General features: G+C 37.4%; 1 protein-coding gene across 2 annotated transcripts in view; it reads right to left on the bottom strand.

Annotated features, from left to right (window-relative positions):
- UNC5C (unc-5 netrin receptor C) overlaps positions 1-24,438 on the bottom strand; it is a 383,755-nt gene that overhangs the window by 43,315 nt on the left and 316,002 nt on the right. Inside the window, exons 8-11 of one of the 2 annotated variants that reach the window (XM_007999310.3) lie at positions 7,190-7,246; positions 4,968-5,159; positions 3,948-4,292; positions 1,078-1,165 (exon numbers count right to left, since the gene is read on the bottom strand). In XM_007999310.3, the coding sequence (XP_007997501.2) occupies positions 1,078-1,165; positions 3,948-4,292; positions 4,968-5,159; positions 7,190-7,246 (682 nt within the window). The remainder of the gene's footprint in view (positions 1-1,077; positions 1,166-3,947; positions 4,293-4,967; positions 5,160-7,189; positions 7,247-24,438) is intronic. The other variant, XM_007999311.3, reaches the window with a different exon arrangement.

Genomic DNA, 24,438 nt, shown 5'->3' on the forward strand with positions numbered 1-24,438 from the left:
ACCCGAGGAAAAAAATGTTCTGGGTCACACCAATTATAAATGCCAATATCTCCACCTGAGAGCATAATAAAAAAGCTTTACAGCTAGTGAAGAACAAGACTAAACATGGATGTTTTTCTGAGGATGAGAGCTGGGAAAAGAAAAGGTATAATGCGTTATAATGATAACGTAGTTGTGCACTGTCACTCATGCTTTATACTCAGAGCTCAAGGCTGAGGAGCCGATGCTTTTCCCCTTGGGAGAAACAATGATAATTACATGATGAGGATCTCCATTTTAACAACATCTTTCATTTTAAGATCTCAGTGTACTTCAGAAGCATTAATCAGGCTTCTAAAGCACTATTTAACACACGCATTTTATATGGAAACTAATCAAGAAAGACCCAGAACGATTTGTCAAAGGCCAAAATGAAAATTGAATTTAGGACTTCTCAACGCCTCTTGTTATTTTTACTTAAAATAACTTCATCTTTATGATTATGAAACATTCTAAACAAAACCTTTTAATTCAATCTAGTTTTAATCAATCCTAGACCCATTCTGAACGGCCTAATGTGGAATTTATAAGTGCTAAACATAAGAAGGAAATTGGTAACACTTAAGCTAGAAGACAGTCACAAAAGGAAGAATCCATGGGTCAGACTTAAGGGCTAGGCTGAGTGGGAGTGGTAGGGATTGGGGGAGTTGTTCAATGCTTTGTGACCTTTGACTCTGTAATAGGAACAGGCTGGATTTCTGAGCCAGGTCCCATGAAGTTGATGTCTCTGTGTCTACCCACTTGTCTCTCCGGACAATCTAGGGATCACATTTCTGGACATTTTTCCAGGAAATATGGCAACATGTCCACTTGGGAAAAGATCTCTAGCCTTCTACCCATATTCAAGATCTGCAAAAGTGTCTGGAGCTTCAAAGACAAAGAGAAGTAAAACCTGACCTCTTGTAGGTCAAGGGAAAAATAATGTACGCCAGAAGCAAGGCACTTGAGACAAAAATATGTTGGGTTTATTGTCTGTTGTACAATTCTCCTCCAAGTTAGACATTGGTAAAGTCAGTGCACCAGAAAAAGCATATTTACCTCATAGTTTCTTTCCTGTGTACAGTCACATACATTTCGTAGACTCTCCCTTGGGGAATGGCCCCAGCGGGAATCAGCAAGCTGACTCCTGAATAGCAAAAGAGAAAAGCAGTCATATAAGACCTAGGAATCAAAGCTTTTGCAGCACGTAAAAGGGAATGAGGAGAATTTTGTGACCGCACAGCCATAAGCCTGCTTCGTTTTCTCTAAAGACATGTAAATATTCCAAGTTGCTCTGTTTTCCTTCCTCATTGGCCTCCTTACCACAGCTCCCTCTGAACTCTTATGGAATTACTTAAAGGAATGATGTAACTTTTTAAACTCTTGTTTTATTTAAGGAACAGACAGATGGTTCCACTGTTGTTTTCCTTGCAAGACAAGGGGAAAACCAACAATTGTTCAAAATTTCAAACAGCTGTAATGATGCATCATTTCCAATTTTTTGAAAATCCCCACAAGATTCAAAGTCAGGGAAATGCAAACTTCAACATTAAAAAAAAGTGTATTTTTAAAATATCTAGTTAGCATCAATGTAATTCCACAATGGTATAAGAATTGGTGAAGACCTTTTATTATACATAACTCTAGAAAGTGAACAGTAACTCCTAGTTTAGTCATAGCAGGTCAAAGCGTTTCTAGTTAGTTGCTAATCGGTGTCCTTTTGCAGAACTATCAGATTGGGCTGTGTTCTAAGCTAACTGTGTCTGCTGTAGCAGTGGCTGGCAAATTTGAGCTCACATCAGAACCACCTGGAGAGCTTGTTAAACCACAGATTACTGGTCCCTACCCCCAGAGTTTCTGATTCAGAGATACAGGGTGTGGGGTAGGAGATTTTTCAGTTCAACCAGTTGCCAGGTGATACCCATGGTGGTGGTCTGGGGCCCACACCACTGCTCATCATCACACAGAGTGATTCAGTGTGGACAGCACTCCAAAGATGTTTGGCTCCATCATTTGATTCCCATAAAATCCAGCTTCCTTCGGCTCCATACAAATTTATGAAACATCCTTGTGAGTACAGTGTTTGGCACTGTTGTGAATTTCAAGAAGGAAAAGATAGCCTTCCTGTCTTTGAGTAATTCATAATTTAATTAGCGAGGAAATGGAATATGCCAAATGAGTGTGGGGCAATATGAAAACTTGCCTGACCACACTGGAAAGTCTCAAGAAAAAAGAATGGAGAGTTAAGAGGTAGTAGTGATGCAAAGGCCTTTATGTAACTGGTTGAAGATGGTGAGCCACAGCCCTCTTGAGAAGGAGAGTAATATGAGAGCCTTGGTGTTGTAGGAAGTGGACTGTCAACGTACAGAATGATTTGTGGAGGACACAGCGGGAAGGTCACACACGAGGCTACCAAGCCTCAGTGCTTTTATTTTTTTCGTTGAAAACATAAAACATGCCTTCATCTTTGTTATGGGGATGAAACAGCATTATGAATATAAAGTAATAGGTAACTATTGTTTGTCCATTAAATAAAATATCATATGTTGATCACCATTGCCTAATACACAGGAAGCATTTAAAACATGCTAGCTCACTCCCTTCCACTTAAGAGGCCTTTATAATAATGTGCATGTGAAAAAGTGGTAGGTAGAAATGGGAAGAAAAGGCAGAATCCAATACACATCAGAGGGAAAAGAACTATTTTGAGAACAATTGTAATGTTTAAACAATGGAAGAACATTAAAGTATGTTTTGATTCATTCAGTACTGGACTGTTATAAAGATACTAGAATCATGATTTTAAAGAGCATGCAATAGCTTAAGGATTAATGAGAAAAGGGTGGAAACATTATATAATACATGATTTCAGCTATGTAAACTGTGAAGAAAAAAATGGTATTTTATTAAATGTTTTGATTTTGTTAAAATATACTTTCAAAGGTTTAGGGTAAAAGTTGCCAAGGCATTGAAATGAAAGAGTGAATGACAGGAAGAATCAAATAAAGTTTCATATTCAGGCCTGAAGACTCATTGGTCTGTATATTCCTTGACTATACATATATTATGTTTTTTCAATGTGACAACATTGTAGGTATTTACATTTTAGGTATTACTGTATTTACAAAATACTCACAGCCTTGTCCAAAAGAATTAAGGTAGATTTAGAGAGGAAGCCATTAACCCTTTTATCACCCATGGTTCTGAGCTCATTACTAATATTGATTAATGAATATCCATTTTTAATCCAAAAGTATCGTCATGAACTTTTGTTCACCATGAAAGACGTTTATGAGGCTTATTCTCTAGATGCAGAGAGACTACATCATAAACTGAAACCAAGTAATAGTACAAAAACACACCTGATGAATCTGGTGATTCGGGATACAAATATCAGAGGTAGGAGTGAGTACAGTGTACACTATCAATACTGTGAGGTGAAAGACTGTGTTATGAAGTTAGGTTAATAAATGAAGATTTGATGTCGATTATGATGCCTCTGATGATCAAAAAATTTGTGTTCTGTAGTATTGATTCATGTAGTAAATTGGAACTGAACCAAATGATATATTTTATAATTAGTTTGTCCTTTTAAAGTATAATGACAACATTAGGACTTGTGGCTTGATGTTGCCTTCTGAAGTTCTAGTAAAAAGGAGGTCAATGATGGTTCTAAATTACACCTCAGCAGAAAGTTGTGAGTATAAAATTTTTAGAGGAAGTGTTTTCGGAATTGGTTGGAGGAAGAGAAATGGTTTTGCTGATTCTGTCTAAAGAAATGTTCTGTTTACACTGAAAGTAGATTTGGGCTGGATAGGTCACATTTAACATTTCAGGCCTAATGAAAACATCCCATGAACAAAAAATATTTTGGTATGGAAAAATATGTTTCAAGCTGCCTCTTTGCAATTTAAACCTCTAGGAATTACCTGAATTGGGAACAATAAGGTGACCCCCCAGCGAGTTGAAGCTGCCAAATGCGGTACAGGATGGATCAGTCTGCCTTGCTAGACTCTGGTTCTTCAGGTTGAGGGCTTCATTCTCCAACAACGACTGGGTCATCTGAGGGGACAGCTTGGATGTAAACTCAGAGAGGTCATCTTGGGGGGTGACAGCACCTGATGTGTTGTACACTTTGATTTTCAGGTTGGGCAGTGGATCCAGAATTGGAGAGTTGGTCATTGGGATTTTGTCTGAGACATCATGCAGGGCATAGACAGGTCCTCTGTACATGGCTGCAGCTGACGTGAGGTCTGGGGGTACCGCCAGCAGATCTGAGTCAGAAAGAGAAAATAATCCCATTGGTGTTCTCCATTCAGGCTAAACTACATTAGTCAGACTCCCCCTCACACTTTCTGAGCCAAAAGTAAAGCAGCTCAGCTAATATTGGAGGTGGATAGACAGGCTCTACTGAAAACAGGGCAATCAGATAACTACCAGCTATTTTATTATTGGCTATAAGTAAGTGGTCAAGCTCATTCTATAATTTGCTTTGACATCTACTCATTATGCCCAAGGTATTTAGCTCTTTCAACAGATTGGATTGAACAATGAGCCCTGCTAGGTGTCGATTAGCTATGGTTTCCCTGGTCTATCCTGGATTTGGGTTCATTGGTAAATTATTGTATTTATAGCAATACAAGATATCTAGTCAAAGGAAGGAAAAAAGGAGACTCAAGAAATCAGTCAACCAGTCAGTGTATTCTTTTCAAATAGAAGTTAAAAAGTGACAGAGCAATCTGTCAGAAAAGAAAAAAAAGAGGATTTGTTTACCTTGTTAACTCTCATTTGTTATATACATGACATCAATACAGTAATGAACAAAATTAACTCAAATTGCTGTCTTCATGGAGCTTACATTTTAGCTGAATGAGATGACTCTGAAGTCATTGATTTTGAAACTGCTTACATGCATAAGTAACAGGGTGTGAAGTGGAATGTCAACTGACCTTGTCTTGCTGCCTTGATGTTCACAGGTTGAAAGCCCCCATTGAGTGCTGAAGAGTCAATAATATCTGACTCAAAGTCACGATGATTCTTCCGATACACAAACAAGGCCACAACTACGGAGATCGCCAGGCAAACGATCACTGCTATCACAATCCCAACATAGAGAGCAACATCATCTGAATCAGGAGCAGCTAGAAGGAAGAGTGAAACACTGAACCAGCTGCTTATAGAAATTTCCCACAGTACACATATGTATTGCTATAATTTTTTCAGACATTTACTGCCTTTTTTTATAGGTTAATTTCAAATCTATTTCAAAAGCTATATAAAATGGCTGTGGCCTTTCAGTGGAAAATTATCTCTGATTTCTTTTCCTTTCTCACTCTGCATCTATCCACCCACTAATCTATCTTATAATTGGGCAGCATAACAGACCATTTATTGTTAGGCATATAAAGAAACTGGAACTAAAACCATCCCAACCCACAGGAAAAAAAAAAAAAAAAGTTTATTACACATTTCAGGTGGAAAAGTTTGGAAGGGTTTTTGAATTCTCTGATAGTTCTTTAAAAACATAAACATAAACACTGTTAGAAATATCTGGCATGTTTTAAATCTGTATATTTATTGAACCAGAATATTTTCCTAAGTATCACTTCAAGTCATCAAATTACTTTCCATAGCACTGTCCTCATTTCCCCCTGAATCAATGGAGAGGTGGGTGGGAATGGTGTAACTAAGCAAAGCAAATATTAGGAGCAAACATATTAGATTTGAAAGGTGTGCGTTCAGAAGGCCCAGATCTGGGGGACAGAGGTTAATGTCGATAACCTTTTCTAAGTCCAGTCTTTGATACAGATGCAGTATTATCTCTGAGAACCCTGAGCTTCTCACGGTCCCCTGTCAGAGATTTACATTTGAGCTACTCATTACTAGAATAAAATATAGCTCTCTTGTGCACTAAGGAAGATAAAGGCCTGGTTCAGTGATCAGAAAGGTCAGACTACCCCAAAAGGCAAATAAGCATTTGACCAATACAGCGTGTCAGTCAACTGAGGCCTTGTTTCTGGAACAGAATTCCTATAAATGCTGCATGTTGCCTTGGTGGCATACAACATGCTTTCATCCAACTGGAAAAGGTGATAGAAGCTGATAATTAAAACAAACAAATGAAATGAAACCTTTGCGGACCCTTTGACGTTTTTAAGTCTCTGGTTTTAGTTTTCTGTGATACACAAAAACATGTTCAGCAAAATTAATCAAAGCTGCTCCACTCACTGTAAAAGAGGTTGTTAAATTGGTACTTCAGGTGGTCGAGAACAACCTAGAATTTAATGGTCAGTGTTATATACATATGCATTTTTCAGGGAGAGAGAACTTTCAAATTTGTAGGTCCCATGACCTCCTAAAATGGGAGGAACCATGGCCCTGTCCTAAGACTCACAGCCACATGGTTTCCATGGTGAAATAAGTCATCATTTCATTTGCCAGTGGCTCACAAGATAACCCACACTCTAATATCATGCAATCTTTCACATATTAGCAGTGTAAATGAATTCTCTATTGGAAATTGCTCTATCTCTTTTAGCATTTTGTGTTTAAATGTAATGTATCCAAAAGAGGTTTGTTTTCTCTTAAAAATAATTTTCTTCCCAAAATTTCCAGAATATTCACTTTCTTAACAATCAAGTCAACATTAGCAGATTTTCTTCAGAAAACCAAGTTTTCTTGGTTGAGTGAGTACTGCTTTCAAAGTGCTTGCTTCACTTTTCTGTTGGGTTTTATTTGAGGCACTGCTGCAGGATTCTGAACTCTGGTCAGAATATTATATCTAAATCCTTAACGTTTTACTTTGCCAGGCCATTATTACTTATTCAACATTCATGATTTCTAGCTCAACAGATCTGTCTTTTTTCAACCCTTTCCTTTTTAGTATTTGGACCCTGCCCTTTACTTATATCAGCATATTTCATGATATGTTTTGTCAGCTACTGGGACTCAGGCTTTGAATGGTAGACTGACAGATTTTAAAGCTGGCAGAGTCTTGAAATGACCCTTTCTTCTCTTCAGCAGCGAAAATCTAATTTATTTTTCATGTTAGAATATATTAGGCTCCTATTTCCTGTGTGCACATCTGTAATCCAAAGAAAGGTAAACTTGAACTAGGGGCAATAACGTTAAATGATTATTCAGCAACATAAAATCCAAACATCAAACTTACAAGCAAATCCATATTCATTCTGGGTTCTCTGTTCAGTTGAAATGGGATAAATGAAACCTTGAAAAGAAAAAAAAAATGAAACAAAAATGGGAACAAAATCAAATTAATGAGGGAAAGAAAATAGGAAGCATGAAAAATGGTTTAATTAAAAGGAAAAGAAACCTGTGGTCTTCTAAAATTCTGGTTCAGTACAGAATTATGATTTTGCAGCTCCTGTCTGCTCTGGAGCCTCACTAAGAATTAATAAGCAGGCAGATTGAATTTTAGAGCAAAAACTGGTCTCGAGTCACTAACTTTGGAGTGCTTAAAGTCTTTCTTTTATTGAGCATAAACTCTAATGGATCTAATTTATTTCAGACATCAAGGGTCATTAGCATAAGGAAAATCTTTTTTCCTTATCCCTGCCATATGCTTTAATTCCCAGGACATATTCAGTAAGGCTCTAAACAGTTTTTTTTCTTTTTTATTTAATCATAACAGCTTGCGCTTGGTCTAAGAGAACTAAAGAAGACCTGTCATCATTGGTCAAAGGTTAAGTACCCATTTACTGAGCTAAGCTGAGACCACCTCTCCCCCGCTCCATCTCAAATCTACTTTTTGGATTTTCTGTTGTTTCTTGCCCCCTTCATTTAATAGGAATCCAATAGGTTTTGCCCAGGGACTGAACAGTTTGTCAATGCAATGGAAACTGGATGCTTTTTATTTGAAATCATTAGAAAATCAATAGGGCCTAGAGGTTATAAGGTTATCTGTTTTAGGGCTTCAGAGAAATGGTGTATATCGGTAAAAATAAAAACTTCATCTCATAGAAAATGCAGAAATAGCACTAGCATTTTATGTCTCTTCCTTTTTAGTGTATTCTTAAGATGGAAACTAACAATAATAATGCAATATGGATAATGAGAATAATGTGAAGTAGAATAAGATAGGGAAAAGTCACTTAAAATATGTGCAACACAAACTTTTTGAAATGAAAAACCTATGGAAAGTTTTAAAGTATATCTTATAACTGGTAACCACAGTTCTCCAAGATTTACTATTCTGCTGCATATGAATTGATCAAATGATACAGAACCATCTGGATCAACCAAATGAAGATGACTAAGAAGCATGTGAATTAAACCTTCCTAGTAATACTCAAGGGTGAAAAACAGAGAAAAACTGCAAGATTCACAATTAATTGGTTCAAAATGAAAGGTCTATAAAGCTGTAATACTAAAAGCAGCTCTAAATCGTGCCTCACGTAGCACTTCCGTAGTTTGCCGAACACTCAGTTCTTACAAGCTATTTACCTATTTGGGAGAACTAATTCTGGAGAAACATGCAGTGCTACTTTAATGAAAGAGAGCTTTGCTGTAGCACAGACAGGTTTGCTCTGAATTAATTTTTAATGCTTTATTTTAGAGCAATGATTGCAACCTCCTACTCAGTTTTATAAATATTATATTCCTTATTCCAGTTGTCTGAGTTCATGTATTAGGTTTGATTTTCATTTTTAAACACCACTGTCTGGTAATAAAATGTTTCCATTTGTATTCTGGGAACTCAATAAAAGGACATCTGGGACATAAACAGGCTCTATTTTCAAAACCTAAAGACTTAACACAAAACAAGTTCACTGCTAGTAGAGGAGAAACAGATCACAATGCCATCCTCCTGAAAGTGATGATGTTAAATAGAGGAATGTCAAAAGACTTATTCTTGCAGGTCAGAGGGCAAGGAAATGAGTATAAAAGGCATATTTACAAATCCTATGATGTTCATCCTGAAACTTTTGGTAAGAATCAGCCTGGTGGGCTGGGCATGGTGGCTCACATCTGTAATCCCAGCACTTTAAGAGGCTGAGGCAGGTGGATCGCCTGAGCTCGTGAGTATGAGACACTCTGGGCAACATGGCAAAACCCTGTCTCTACCAAAAATACAAAAAATTAGCCAGGCATGGTGGTGCATGCCTGTGATCCCAGCTACTCGGGCGGCTGAGGAAGGAGAGTCACTTGAGACTGGGAGGTGGAGATTGCAGTGAGCAGAGATTGTGTCACTGCACTCCAGCCTGGGTGATAGAGCGAGACTCTGTCTCAAAAAATAAAAAGAAAAGAATCAGCGTGGTCCTGCTTGAATAAGCAGAAAAGTCGCACCTGGCAAAAGGAAAGCCTGTCTTCAGCTAGATATCATGTGGTCTGAAATTTCTCCCTGTAAAGCAGTTCTGAGTTTTTTATCCCTGCTTCCCCCTAGAATTCCTGTTCTTGACAGGCCGACCAAGAATAGAGAATATAACTTTGTAATTTCAATTTGAATGTCAACTTTCACAAATTATGTAGATTTGAACTACTCAATGAATGTTTTGTGCCTTATGGTATTTATCTGAAACTTCAATCTCATTCCAGGTGCAGAATTGGAATTCATTCATTCATTCATTTATTCATTCATCATCCATTTAGCAAATACTCTTCAACCTTATTATATTCTGGGTTCTGTTGTAGACATGGAGATACTTTCCTATTTTAACTGAAGTTTAACAGAAAATAAGCAAGTAAACAAAATAATAAGATCATTTCAAATAGTAAAAAAGTTCTTTTAAAAATAAACCAAAAGAACGTAATGTGTTTGGAGATGTCAGGATGGCCAACTTAGGGAATTGAGGAAGAATTTTCTTTTTTTTTAATTGAGATAAAATTTGACCTGGAGCTTGAAAAAAAGATAGAAACTGCCAAGTGAAGATCAGGAGGCAAGTGCTTGATGAGAAACGACAATAAATACGAAAGTCCTGACAGAGAGATAGAATGGTTAGAGGGTGGGGAGCAAGCGAGAAAAGAAAGGGAGGAGGTGGGGTCAGAGGACAGGCAGCACCAGGTCACATCCTGGTGGGCCAGGATGAGGAGTCTCCCTCTGTCGCCCAGGCTGGAGTGCAATGGTGTGATCTTGGCCCACTGCAACCTCCGCCTCCCGGGTTCAAGCGATTCTCCTGTCTCAGCCTCCTGAGTGGCTGGGATTACAGGCGTGCACCGCCACGTCTGGCTAATTTTGGTATTTTTACTAGAGACAGGGTTTCACCATGTTGGTTAGGCTTGTCTAGAAATCCTGGGCTCAAGCTATCTGCCCACCTCAGCCTCCCAAAATGCTGGGATTATAGGCGCGAGTCACTGCACCTGCCCTCCACAATGAGTTTTGATTTTATTCTAAGTGAAATCCAAATCCTGTGATCGAATGTCATTTTGAAAAAAATCACATTGGTTTCTATAAATATGGATTTTCAAATGGAGCAAAGTGATAGGGTTTTATAGACGGCTTCTATAACACATGGCTTTGGAGGTGTCTGTCAATAGGAGTATCAATATAACTGATGAAGTGTTTGTATTTGAGGTTGTTCTGAACAAAAAGAAAATATTAAAAAATATTAAATATAGCCTCACTCTATTTGAAATATTAAAAATATTAAAATATTTAATATTTTAAAAATTTAAAATATTTTACAAAGTCTCACTTACTTTAGTTATTCCTCATAGGCAATTAGGACCAATCTAGCCAAAGTCTTATTTTCCTACATGGGAAAATGTAAAACAGACCAACATTAAGTGTACTCACCAAAGGTTCGACACTCCAATTTACTGTTATGGAAACACTGATAAAGAGTTTTGGAAGGCATCCCTGTAAAACTTTTTCCATCATTTTCAAAACACTTCTGCAACTACAGAAATAAAACATCACTTAGCAGGCTGGGAATCAGAGAAGAAGGGGATTACTGTTCCATCCTCTAAATGAGGGGAACACAGAATCACTTTCTGGAGTTTGTTTTTATGCTTCTCCATCTGATCCGTCTCTCACAGAACAACAGGGAACATTTTCTTCAGCTAATGAGGTGACCCTGCTGAGAGTAGTCCTAGCAATAATGAAAATAACATCTCCGGCAGAACACAGTGCAAAATAATTGTTTTTAGGTTGCTACCGACAGCCTGGTTCAAAAGTTAGGGATTTCAGTTAACTTTCCTGCTACTTCAAAGTAAGGTGGACTAAAAAAAGCACCAGGCCATGGGCCAGTACACTGCTTTTCAGTCTCACGAACATCAGCTTGAATCCTCGCTCTGCCACTTAGCTGGGAGAGCGTGGCCAAACTACTTCATTTTTCTAAGCATCAGTTTTCTAATCTGTGTAAGGGGATATGAATACTTCTAGAGCTGTGGAAAGGATAAATGAGATTTGTAAGGTGCTGGTACATTGCCAGTAATAAAAAAATGACCAACAATGACATTGATATAATTATGATGTGCATTACTAAGGTACACTAAGATACTGGGTCCTTAAGGTATTTTATTTGTAGAGTCAACATAGCCTATTATCTAATGAGTGATCTTAGGAAAGTCATTTGAATTTCAGTTTCCCCAGTTATTACATAGACAAGGAGCCCAGTTTTTCAGAGAAGCCATATGCAACGCTCTCTTAGGACTCTTTCACTCTCTTTGTGTAAAAAGGCTTATGCCTGACCTTTGTGGCTTCTGGCAAAAGATGTGGTGGTATGTTTCCAAAGCACATTTCAAGGCCAGAGTGCAAATTGATGGTAAAAAGGTATCTCAACCAAGAGTGATGCCATTTCTCAAGAGGGTGTTTGGAAATGGGGTAGGGGTGGTGTCTTTTTTTTGGTTGTCATAAGGATTGGGGGTTGTTTTTTGGCATTTGGTGAGTGAAGGCCAAGGACATTGAATGTCCTGCAATGAAAGATACACTCTTGCCATGAAAGGATGGCCCAGAACAAAATCCACCTCCCTTGATAACAACTTTCAAAATCACCTCTCTTCGACTGAGAAGGCAAGGACAGGCATGGCGTTCAGGGAAAGGCACGAGGCTTGTTACCCCTGGGGACAGTGTGGCCTCAGCAACTGCTTTTTCAAGAGCAGTGCTTTTTTAAGGGTAACTGCTTATAACCTATATCCACTTTTTAAAAATGTATTTATTTATTTTGAGACAGGGTCTTGCTCTGTCATGCAGACTGGAGTGCAATGGTGTGATCATAGTTCACTGCAGCCTCCACCTCTTGGAATCAAGCAATCCTCCCATCTCAGCCTCCCAAGTAGCTGGGAAGACAGACCTGCACCACCAAACCCTGGCTATTTAAAAAAAACTTTTTGTAGAGATGGGGTTTCGCTATGTTGCCCAGGCTGGTTTTGAACTCTTGGGCTCAAGTGATCCTCCCACTTTGGCTTCCCAAAGTGCTGGGATTGCAGGTGTGAGCCATCACACCCAGCTGCAATTTGTATTTTTAAAGAACATTTATTTTTTAAAGAATAGATTTTCCTAACCTGCAGGAATAGGGACTAAAGGAGATTCAATTTGGAGAAAACCTTTAAGTGAAGGAAAAATATTCGAAAACTGGAGCAAGAGCAGGCTATGTCTTAAACAGTTCATGCGATGCTCCTTTTACTTGAAGACCATCTTGTAATTGCTCAAAACATCATCTCAAGAGATTATCTCATTCAATCTTTTTCATATGAGGAGACAGAGTCTCAAAGGTGAGAAAGGATGTTTGCAAAGTTACCCAAAGTGTTGAAATTCTATCAACTAAAATTTGGGTCAATAAAACTGACGATGTATAATTTTGCATTGTCCAGCTCTGGGTGGCACCATTCATATTTGTTTTTACTGCAGATTTGGATTAATCATAGAACCATTTTCTGGCTGCTGGTAGTAAAATGACTTAGGGAACGAATGACTTTTTTCTAATTTGCACAAGGTCATCATTTAGACTACAGGTGAGGTTGCCCAAACTTTTTAGTGATGTCCAACCGTTGTAAAAGATCAGAGCCCATGTCCAAGTATTGTAAAAAAGAAAGAGAGCAAGAGTAAAAGATCAGAGCCCATGTCCAAGCATTGTAAAAAAGAAAGAGAGCAAGAGAGCTTTCCTTGGTGTTTACACTGAAGGAAGTAATATCAAATTATTCCTAAGTACACAGCCAAGACCCAGTAACTGAGCAACAATATGCCTAAATGTAGCCTATTTGGTGGGTTTATATTTGAGAGTCTCAAGAACAATGCCAGAAACCAAATGTAAATCTTCATTTCCTCAATGAACAGCAACTACTTTTATTTTTCTAGCCTTTAAAAATTTTTTATTTCCATGCAATATGGATAGATAGCAAAAAATGATCATGGTTTTATTATTACATTTTTAAAAAATGATCATTCAAACTTTTTATGCCATAAATACTCTCATAGAAATAATTATCAAGCAAATATTCTGATGTGAGAAATGTCATAACTTCTGAACATCATTAGCCAAGTTTAAATCCTCAAAACCAAGTCTATGTTCTCACAAACTTGCAAACCCCCAGGATGTTGGAGCAAAAATAGATCATTGATTGGAACTGCCTAATTTAACCCTTTGAACATAGAGTGGTAAAGGGATTTGTCTAACATTATAAAGCTGGTGAAACAGCAGAGCCAGGGTTGGATCCCAGCCCTCAGGCTACACCTCCATTGTCTTTCTTAAGTACTATGTGAGCAATAATTAGTAGATTCAAATGAGGAGAGATAAGGAAATGACAGAAGAGGGCTTGGTAGGCCCCTGGCTTAATTTATCGTTCAGTGATTGCGTCAGATAACCCTGCTGATTTGGATTGTAAAATATCTCTCCATTTGAAACATTATCATTTATAGTCATGACATTTATAAAGCTAAAGAGAGCATAGAGAAGTTGTCTCCCTTAAATGAAAAAATCTTCCAAACAATGTTTTCTGTTTCAAGTGTGGGGCAAGCAAAGAGGTGTACCAAACCTTGGCATTTCCACTCTAAGGTAACTGGAGAGCCTTGCTAGAATGATGTAGCTGTTAATACATGATAATCCATTGCATTTGGCATAAAACTCTGTAAGTAAATATTTAAAGGAGAAACATCGTTTCCCTCAAAAATGATGCCATGTAGAAAAAGGGAATAAACATCAATAATTGGAAGAGCTCTACATGTGAGAAGAAAATCCCATTTTTTTGCTGTTGTTGTTGTTGTTTATTACACTTTAAGTTCTGGGATATATGTGCAGGATGTGCAAGTTTGTTACATAGGTATACACATGCCATGGTGGTTTGCTGCACCCATCAACCCGGCATCTACATTAGATATTTCTCCTAATGCTGTCCCTCCCCTAGCCCCAGACCTCCCGACAGGCCCCAGTGTTTGATGTTCCCCTCCCTGTGTTCATGTGTTCTCATTGTTCAACTTCCACCTATGAGTGAGAACATGCAGTGTTTGGTTTTCTGTTTCTGAGTTAGTTTGCTGAGAATGATGGTTTCCGGCTTCATTCATGTATCTGAAAAAAACATGAACTCATCCTTTTTATGGCTGCATAGTATTTCATGGTGTATATGTGCCACATTTTCCTTATGCAGTCTATCACTGATGGGCATTTGGATTGGTTCCAAGTCTTTGTTATTGTGAACAGTGCTGCAATAAACATACGTGTGCATGTGTCTTTATCATAGAATGATTTACACTCCTTTATGTATACACCCAGTAATAGGATTGCTGGGTCAAATGGTATTTCTTGTTCTAGATCCTTGAGGAATCACCACACTGTCTTCCATAATGGTTGAACTAATTTACACTCCCACCAACAGTGTAAAAGCATTCCCATTTCTCTACATCCTCCCCAGAATCTGTTGGTTCCTGACCTTTTTTTTTTTTTTTTTTTTTTTTTTTTTGAGATGGAATTTCACTCTCATTGCCCAGGCTAGAGTGCAGTGGCATGATCTCAGCTCACTGCAACCTCTGCCTCCTGGGTTCAAGCGATTCTCCTGCCTCAGCCTCCTGAGTAGCTGGGATTACGGCATCTGCCACCATGTCAAACTAATTTTTTGTATTTTAAGTAGAGATGGGGTTTCACCATGTTGCCAGGCTGGTCTTGAACTCCTGACCTCACGTGATCCACCTGCCTTGGCCTCCCAAAGTGCTGTGATTACAGATGTGAGCTACTGTACCCAGCCTGTTTACTGACTTTTTAATGATCACCATTCTAAGTGGTGTGAGATGGTATCTCATTGTAGTTTTGATATGCATTTCTTTAATGACCAGTGCTGATGAGTTTTTTTATGTTTGTTGTCTGCATAAATGTCTTCTTTTGAGAAATGTCTGTTCTTATCATTTGCCCACTTTTGATGGGGTTGTTTTTTTCTTATAAATTTGTTTTTAAGTTCCTTGTAGATTATGGATATTAGCCCTTTGTCAGATGGATAGATTGCAAAAATGTTCTCCCATTCTGTAGGTTGCCTGTTCACTCTGATGGTAGTTTATTTTGCTGTGCAGAAGCTCTTTAGTTTATTTAGATCCCATTTGTAAATTTTGGCTTCTGTTGCCATTGCTTTTGATGTCATGAAGTCTTTGCTCATGCCTATGTCCTGAATGGTATTACCTAGGTTATCTTCTAGGGTTTCTATGGTTTTAGGTCTTATATTTAAGTCTTTAATCCATCTTGAGTTAATTTTTGTATAAGGTGTAAGGAAGGGGTACAGTTTCCGTTTTCTGCATATGGCTAGCCAGTTTTGCCAACACCTTTTATTAAATAGGGCATCCTTACCCCATTTTAAAGCAATAAAAGCTGACAACCACTTGCTTCTGGCATCCAAGATCCTGCATGAGAACAGTCTTAAGAATGAGACAGATCTGCCTTCATACATTAGCTCCAGCACTCATCTGTGGGTGTTGGGAGGGCTGTTTCAATTTTATGCCTCAGTTTCTTCCTTTGCAAAAGAGAACTATTATTAGGGATTAATGAAAGTTTTGTTTGTAAGGATTTTTTCTACCTTTTGAGTATTAATTAAATTGAGCTCAATTCAATTTTGTCTTAACTTGGTCATGTCTGACACAGTAGACTGGAGTCAGAAGCAACTAATGCCAGGGCCTGAAATCAGTGTATTAGGTGGACAGCAAATAGAATTAAAATGAAATCTGAAATATCTTTAAACTACAATATAAGATATGGTAATTTTTATGCCCTCCAAAGTCTATTTGTAGGTGTCTGGGCATTAAAACCCTGTCTTTACATTAGTATCAGATACTTGGCCAAAAGGGAGGGAGATAGAGTTTTAGGAGGTGTCCTGCTTGCCTTTGAGGTTTACTCATTACATTTCAGTAGGAGCTGCTTCTATGACCATAATACATGTAAATAGATTTTAGGATACTGCGGGGGATTAAGCACAATAGAAGATGGACTCATATCTTATGGGGGTGGCTAAGATGCAAATTATGCATTTGACATAATGTCATTTATAAAAGCATTAAGCATATTCTATAAAAGTAGCTATTTTCAGGTCACAAAGGTCTTGGTCAGTTTTAGTAATATTTATCTACTCTAAGTCCACTAGGCTACTTGATAAGATTGTTCCTCATTTTCTACTCCTGTGTTAGAAGAATCCCCTCTCCTTGACCTGGCTGCTTGGTCTTCTTTTTCGCCAGTGACTTTTTACGCTAAGCCAAAACATGGGCAATTTTTTCACCCCAATTACATTTTTTTTCTGATGCAAATATTCTTATTAAAACCTCAAGGGCCATTCAAAATAAACATGTTCAAATTTTCTTTTATCCTTTAAAGTCAGCTCTTATCTAGCAAACCCATCAGGGCTGCACTAATGATGTCAAAGGTCAGGTCTGTCAAAGACACCCAGGGTCATTTGTTATAATTTACCACTCTTCTGAGGGTTTATTTATTGATAGGGCTTAAGGAACTCCAAATAAATGAATACATAAATCCTAGAACATGACAACAACAATTAAAAAGAACATTTGCTTATCACTGATGTCAGTTATCTAAATTGCCATGGTAATTTACTGCTCCAGCCTGCTGAGGACAATGGCCACACCTCACTAAGCTGGTCCATAGCCCTGTTCCTTACAGTGACCAACCACACCCTTCTGAAAACGAATAGTAGATAATTAACATCCCAGGATGTAAATGTCTTATCTCATGATTCACAGTAGGTGAAGCATAAATGCCTGAAATTTAGGCTAAGTTCATTAAAATCAAATTCATAGATCAGCTAGTCAAGTGTTTTTATATAAGTGTTATATAAACTATATTATATGTTTTATATGAGTGTCATATAAACTACATTATATTATGCAAACTGTATTATAAAATATATTATATATGTTTCATATGAGTGTTATATTATATAATGGACTCTATCCCCATCAATGCCTCTTTAAAAAGAACAACAAATTATAAATCCAAAAGCAATGATACCAGAATCCCTCCATGGTAGTAAAGACACGTGATAGAAAAAGTAAAATGATGAAGAGTCCTGATGTAAGGTGGCTGACTTCTAGAATACATGAAACTATCTGCTAGATTTTTAGCAAGAAGAAAATTGAGCTTGCAGCCCTGGACCTGTACCCCCGTGATCTCGAAGGAGCCCATGCTTTGCTGTAGTTGCTGGCATGGTGGCACCTTTCTTGATCCCCTCAGAGTTCCCTTTCCAGCTAGAATCTAAAGACCTTGCATTTGTTTTCTAACCTGTGTGGTGCTCCATAGGTGTTCATTAGGCTTCTGTGGGCTAAAGTTTCTAACCACATCCCTGCTTTCAAAACCAGGAAAATGTTTTACCAGAAAGGAAAAAAGCAAAAGCAAACCACACTTATTATACCGGACACTGTGTAGCATTGTACAGGGCAGGCAGGCCACGTCCAGAATATTTATTTGCCAGCTGGGACGCTACACATATCAAGAACTACACAAACACAGCTATGACATCAACTTCTTCCAACTATAGATAAAAGCTCTCACTGTCTACCACTCACAATTATGCTTTCCTATCAAACTGCTGTGTTGACAAGAATTTCACTGGGAAATGACTAGCACCTTCTCAAATGCCTACCACAGGCGGTTATAAACATATCATTCTAAAGTCAAGAAATGAGTAGTTGTAAGGTAAATTACTTCCCCACATTCAATCCACCTGGGCTTCTGGGGGCCCTGGTATGCAGTGTGTCCACACCACAATTTAGCCATGGAGAGCTCTGCCACTTCCTCTGTACTTCTGAGAATTAATAGAAGAGCTGTGTGACGTGTAAATTTTTTAATGAGTTGAAAGTGCTAACTTTGCAGAATGCCTAACATTTTAATTTCCCAAAGTCAGGAAGTTCACTGATGCAGACACAAGTCTAGGCAGTTCTTGTTAGTAAATTGCAATTTTAAATTTGTCTACTGTGGCATGAACCGTCTTCAGCAAGGAGTAATTCTAAGTTCAGATTTGAACTGTTACAAATCCATATGAGAAACTCCAAACTTACAATGGGAATAAAAACTAAAATCTATAGGAATAGTTGCAGTAACTTAATAATCCAATCTAGTATATTGATAAATATATATAGATAAATCTGCATTTCTGGACCAGGCCATATATATAGTATTTGAATTGCTATTTTCAAAAGGAAGAAGTAAGTAGTGATTAAACTATTCATTTTATATGCCATCCATGACAAATAAATCTTACTAAAAATTCATTATAAAGATTATAAAAGTTAGGCCCGCTGTGGTGGCTTAGGCCTGTAATCTCAGCACTTTGGGAGGCCGAGGTGGGCAGATCACTTGAGGTCAGGAGTTCGAGACCAGCCTGGCCAACATGGTGAAACCCCATCTTTATTAAAAATACAAAAATTAGCTGGGCAGGGTGGTAGATGCCTGTAATCTCAGGTACTCGGGAGGCTGAGGCAGGAGAATTGCTTAAACCCGGGAGGTAAAGGTTGCAGTGAGCCAGAATCACGCCAGTGCACTCCAGCCTGGGCAACAGAGTGAGGCTCTGTCACATTAAAAAAAAAAAAAAAAAAAAAAAGAAAAAAAAAAGATTATAAAAGTTAAGTTATCAGGTCTTAGTAAAACAATTGTATTTCAACTTAAAAGGTAAATATGCTTATTGTATTAGCATTTTTTGAGTTTTCTTAAGTGCTTTCTGCTTCTTCTGTATCTTTCTGTGTGTCCTGTTCTTTGTGTCTCTCTCTCTCGTCATAACCATTTAATGTAAAGCCTATTTCAAAAATATATTGTGAAATGTGGGGGGTGGCTGCTTTCACATCAGTTTAGGGATGATATAAAGAAACCTAAATATTTTAACGTGTACATAGTACAATTGGTCTTCCAATACTGATTCTATAGTATTATTAAGTAAAAACTGGTATTTGTTATTAATGCTAAGTTTTTTTAGATCAGACATATGTTTTCAATTATTTTCAATAGTGACAAACACTTATCAGCTTAAGGAGATTTTGGGTTGAGACGATAGGGTTTTCTAAATATTCAATCATGTCATCTGTAAACAGGGACAATTTGACTTCTTCTTTTCCTGATTGAATACTCTTTATTTCTTTCTGCTGCCTGGTTGCCCTGGCCAGAACTTCCAACACTATGTTGAATAGGAGTGGTGAGAGAGGGCATCCCTGTCTTGTGCCAGTTATCAAAGGGAATGCTTCCAGTTTTTGCCCATTCAGTATGATATTGGCTGGGGGTTTGTCAGAAATAGCTCTTATTATTTTGAGATACATCCCATCAATACCAAATTTATTGAGAGATTTTAGGATGAAGGGCTGAATTTTGTCAAAGGCCTTTTCTGCATCTGTTGAGATAATCATGGGGTTTTTGTCTTTGGTTCTGTTTATACGCTGGATTACGTTTATTGATTTGCGAATGTTGAACCAGCCTTGCATCCCAGGGATGAAGCCCACTCGATCATGGTGGATAAGCTTTTTGATGTGCTGCTGGATTCTGTTTGTCAGTATTTTACTGAGGATTTTTGCATCGATGTTCATCAGGGATATTGGTCTAAAATTCTCTTTTTTTGTTGTGTCTCTGCCAGGCTTTGGTATCAGGAGGATGCTGACCTCATAAAATGAGTTAGGGAGAATTCCCTCTTTTTCTTTTGATTGGAATAGTTTCAGAAGGAATGGTACCAGCTCCTCCTTATACTCTGGTAGAATTTGGCTGTGAATCCATCTGGTCCTGGAGTTTTTTTGGTTGGTAGGCTATTAATTATTGCCTCAATTTCCGAGCCTGTTATTGGTCTATTCAGGGATTCAGCTTCTTCCTGGTTTGGTCTTGGGAAGGTGTATGTGTCCAGGAATTTATCCATTTCTTCTAGATTTTCTAGTTTATTTGTGTAGAGGTGTTTATAGTATTCTCTGATGGTAGTTTGTATTTCTGTGGGATTGGTGATAAGCAATTTCAGCCAAGTCTCAGGATACAAAATCAATGTGCAAAAATCACAAGCATTCTTATACACCAATAACAGACAAACAGTGAGCCAAATCATGAGTGAACTCCCATTCAGAGTTGCTTCGAAAAGAATAAAATACCTAGGAATCCAACTTACAAGGGATGTGAAGGACCTCTTCAAGGAGAACTACAAACAACTGCTCCACAAAATAAAAGAGGACACAAACAAATGGAAGCACATTCCATGCTCATGGATAGGAAGAATCAGTATCATGAAAATGGCCATACTGTCCAAGGTAATTTATAGATTCAATGCCATCCCCATCAAGCTTCCAATGACTTTCTTCACAGAATTGGAAAAAATGACTTTAAAGTTCATATGGAACCAAAAAAGAGCCCGCATTGCCAAGACAATCCTAAGTCAAAAGAACAATGCTAGAGACATCACACTACCTGACTTCAAACTATACTACAAGGCTACAGTAACCAAAACAGCATGGTACTGGTAACAAAACAGAGATATAGACCAATGAAACAGAACAGTGCCCTTAGAAATAATACCACACATCTACAAACAACTGATCTTTGACAAACCTGACAAAAACAAGAACTGGGGAAAGGATTCCCTATTTAATAACTGGTGCTGGGAAAACTGGCTAGCCATATGTAGAAAGCTGAAACTGGATCCCTTCCTTATACCTTATACAAAAATTAATTCAAGATGGATTAAAGACTTAAATGTTAGACAGAAACCATAAAAACCCTAGAAGAAAACCTAGGCAATGCCATTCAGGACATAGGCATGGGCAAGGACTTCATAAACACCAAAAGCAATGGCAAGAAAAGCCAAAATTGACAAATGGGATCTAATTAAACTAAAGAGCTTCTGCACAGCAAAAGAAACTACCATCAGAGTGAACAGGCAACCTGCAGAATGGGAGAAAATTTTTGCAATCTACTCATCTGACAAAGGGCTTATGTCCAGAATCTACAAAGAACTCAGACAAACTTACAAGAAAAAAACAAACAACCCCATCAAAAAGTGGGTGAAGGATATGAACAGACACTTCTCAAAATAAGACATTTATGCAGCCAACAGACACATGAAAAAATGCTCATCATCACTGGTCATCAGAGAAATGCAAATCAAAACCACAATGAGATATCATCTCACACCAGTTAGAATGGCGATCATTAAAAAGTCAGGAAGCAACAGATGCTGGAGAGGATGTGGAGAAATAGGAACACTTTTACACTGTTGGTGGGACTGTAAACTAGTTCAACCATTGTGGAAGACAGTGTGGCGATTCCTCAAGGATCTAGAACTAGAAATACCATTTGACCTAGCCATCTCATTACTGGGTATATCCCCAAAGGATTATAAATCATGCTGCTCTAAAGACACATGCACAAGTATGTTTATTGCAGCACTATTCACAATAGCAAGGACTTGGAACCAATCCAAATGTCCATCAATGATAGACTGGATTAAGAAAATGTGACACATATATACCATGGAATACTATGCAGCCATAAAAAAAGATGAGTTCATGTCCTTTGTAGGGACATGGATGAAGCTGGAAACCATCATTCTCAGCAAACTATCGCAAGGACAAAAAACCAAACACCGCATGTGGGAATTCCCACTCATAGGTGGGAATTGAACAATGAGAACACTTGGACACAGGGTGGTGAACATCACACAACAGGGCCTGTCATGGGGTGGGGGTAGGGAGAGGGATAGCATTAGGAGATATACCTAAAGTAAATGATGAGTTAATGGGTGCAGCACACCAACATGGCATATGTATACATATGTAACAAACCTGCACGTTGTGCACATGTACCCTAGAACTTAAAATATAATTAAAAAGAAAAAAAGGTGTTGAGCACAGTTCACTATTCAGATGCTGGGTACATTGAAAGCCCAGACTTCATCACTACACATACATGCATGTGAGAACTATCATTACATGCATGTGCACCTATCATTACAGATCTAAAAATAAGAACTAAATGAAAAAAAAAGCAAAGATAATAGGATCTTTGATAAATACCCTTCACCTCCTATGAATATATGTCAATGTATGGCATATGAGTTAAAAATTAGGCGATAAACCTGTTAAGTTCAGTAAATTAACGTAATACAATAGCTATATCCTTGAGCTGTGACAGCCTGGAACAGGGGTTGGCAAGCTGTGGCCCTCAGGCTAAATTGGTCCTGCTACTCATTTCTGTAAATAAAGTTTTACTGAAACACACACACACACACACACGCACAAAATAGTGACAAATACGCCACATCACTTACCTTTCTTATTCAATGCAATCCATGTCATTTAGTATACCAAAGAACTCCACTTTTTAAAATGTTGTTTGGAAAAAAATTAACTATGTGCTTATAAATCCAAAATATCCAAGTTATTTCTGGGACCTTAAGTGATTCTGATAGCTTCTATACTCTTTAGTAATGCATTCTGGTGAAATAACATCAATTTTGTAAAGGTCTTAATTTGAAGGTACCAAATTGTCTCCAGTGTAGGAACTACTTTTTCAGGCCAGTGAGATTGTATCCAGTGTAATACATATATATGTTATACAGTACTTACAATATGAACTACTGTGTATAAGTGGTATAAAAATTTAATAGAGCTTCTGAAATTGTTTACAGACCATGATCATATTTCACAAATGAAATTACACAGTATCACATAATGAATCCAACTTATCACACAGACTAAGAATTTAAATTATGATCGCAAGGCCAGATATATATATATAAAATAGACAAATGGGAAATATTGCAAAACTATAATTCAGTTCCAAATCCCCCATGTCTTCAAAATACTTGGTTCACTGGCTGTAATTAATTCTTGCACCCTAGGGTTTTGTACAACTAGGGTTTTATACAAATATTTTATGCAAATATTTTTTTGGTAATCTAATTTGAATTAACGTGACCAAAGTCAGTGACATTGCTACTTCTTAAATCCAGGGAGCCATGCTTCCAAGACAATGCTGGGGCCTATCCTCATCGGTTCTTTTTAAAAAATGTCATTTATTATTATAAACATAACGGAATACTAAGCATAAATAATGTATAGAATAGAAAGCATATAGAAAAAGAAAAAAAAATACTTGTAATCTCATTAGCCCAGAACATTCATAAATTTCATTCATCTTTTACTAAGCATACCTTTACACACTTATCACTAAATGCATATATAAATCCATATTCTGCTTTTCCATGTTAAATCTTATAAATATTTTAGTGGCTATATGATGTTCCATTTAATGGAAGTACTATGTGTTACTTAACCATCATCCTAATATTAGACTTTTGGGTTTTGCATTTTTTACAATAATAACAAAGAATATAGACATATGTGGTATACAGCTGTTTCTCAGTATCCAAGAAGGATTGATTCCAGAACCGCCTCCTGCCACCAACACCAAACTCTGAGATTGCTCAAGTCCCTTATATAAAATGGCATAGTATTTGCATGTAACCTATGCACATCCTCACGTATACTTTAAACCATCTCTAGATTGGTTATAATACCTAATACAATTTAAATGTTAAATAAGTTGTTATACTGTATTTTAAAATTTGTTTTATTTTTAATTGTTGTATTATTTTTTATTGTTTTTAAAAATATTTTTGACCTGTTCTTGGTTGAATCCACAGATGTGTAACTCACTGATACAGACGGCTGATTGTATATATTTTTAGATATTCATACTAATTACTTAAAACTCATTCATTCAAGTAGAATTATTGGGTCAAAGGGTATGATAACTTTAAAACTCTTGACTTATACTGTAAAATTGCTTCCCCATAAAAATTTTTATTCCCATTAGCAAGGTACAAAAGTTTCCACTTGACTACATATTTGCTTGACATTTAGCATTGTTATATCTTTAAAGTATTCATTAATTGTATAAGTAACCTTCAAAGTCTTTTTATGAAAAATTTCACTTGGTGTTGAATGTGAGGAAAGAAATAGATTTCTAACATGTCTTATCTGAACACTATCGAACTGGTAAACAATTTAGAAAACTGATGATT

Source organism: Chlorocebus sabaeus, chromosome 7, assembly GCF_047675955.1.
Source record: "Chlorocebus sabaeus isolate Y175 chromosome 7, mChlSab1.0.hap1, whole genome shotgun sequence".
In the NCBI taxonomy this organism is placed as follows: domain Eukaryota; kingdom Metazoa; phylum Chordata; class Mammalia; order Primates; family Cercopithecidae; genus Chlorocebus; species Chlorocebus sabaeus.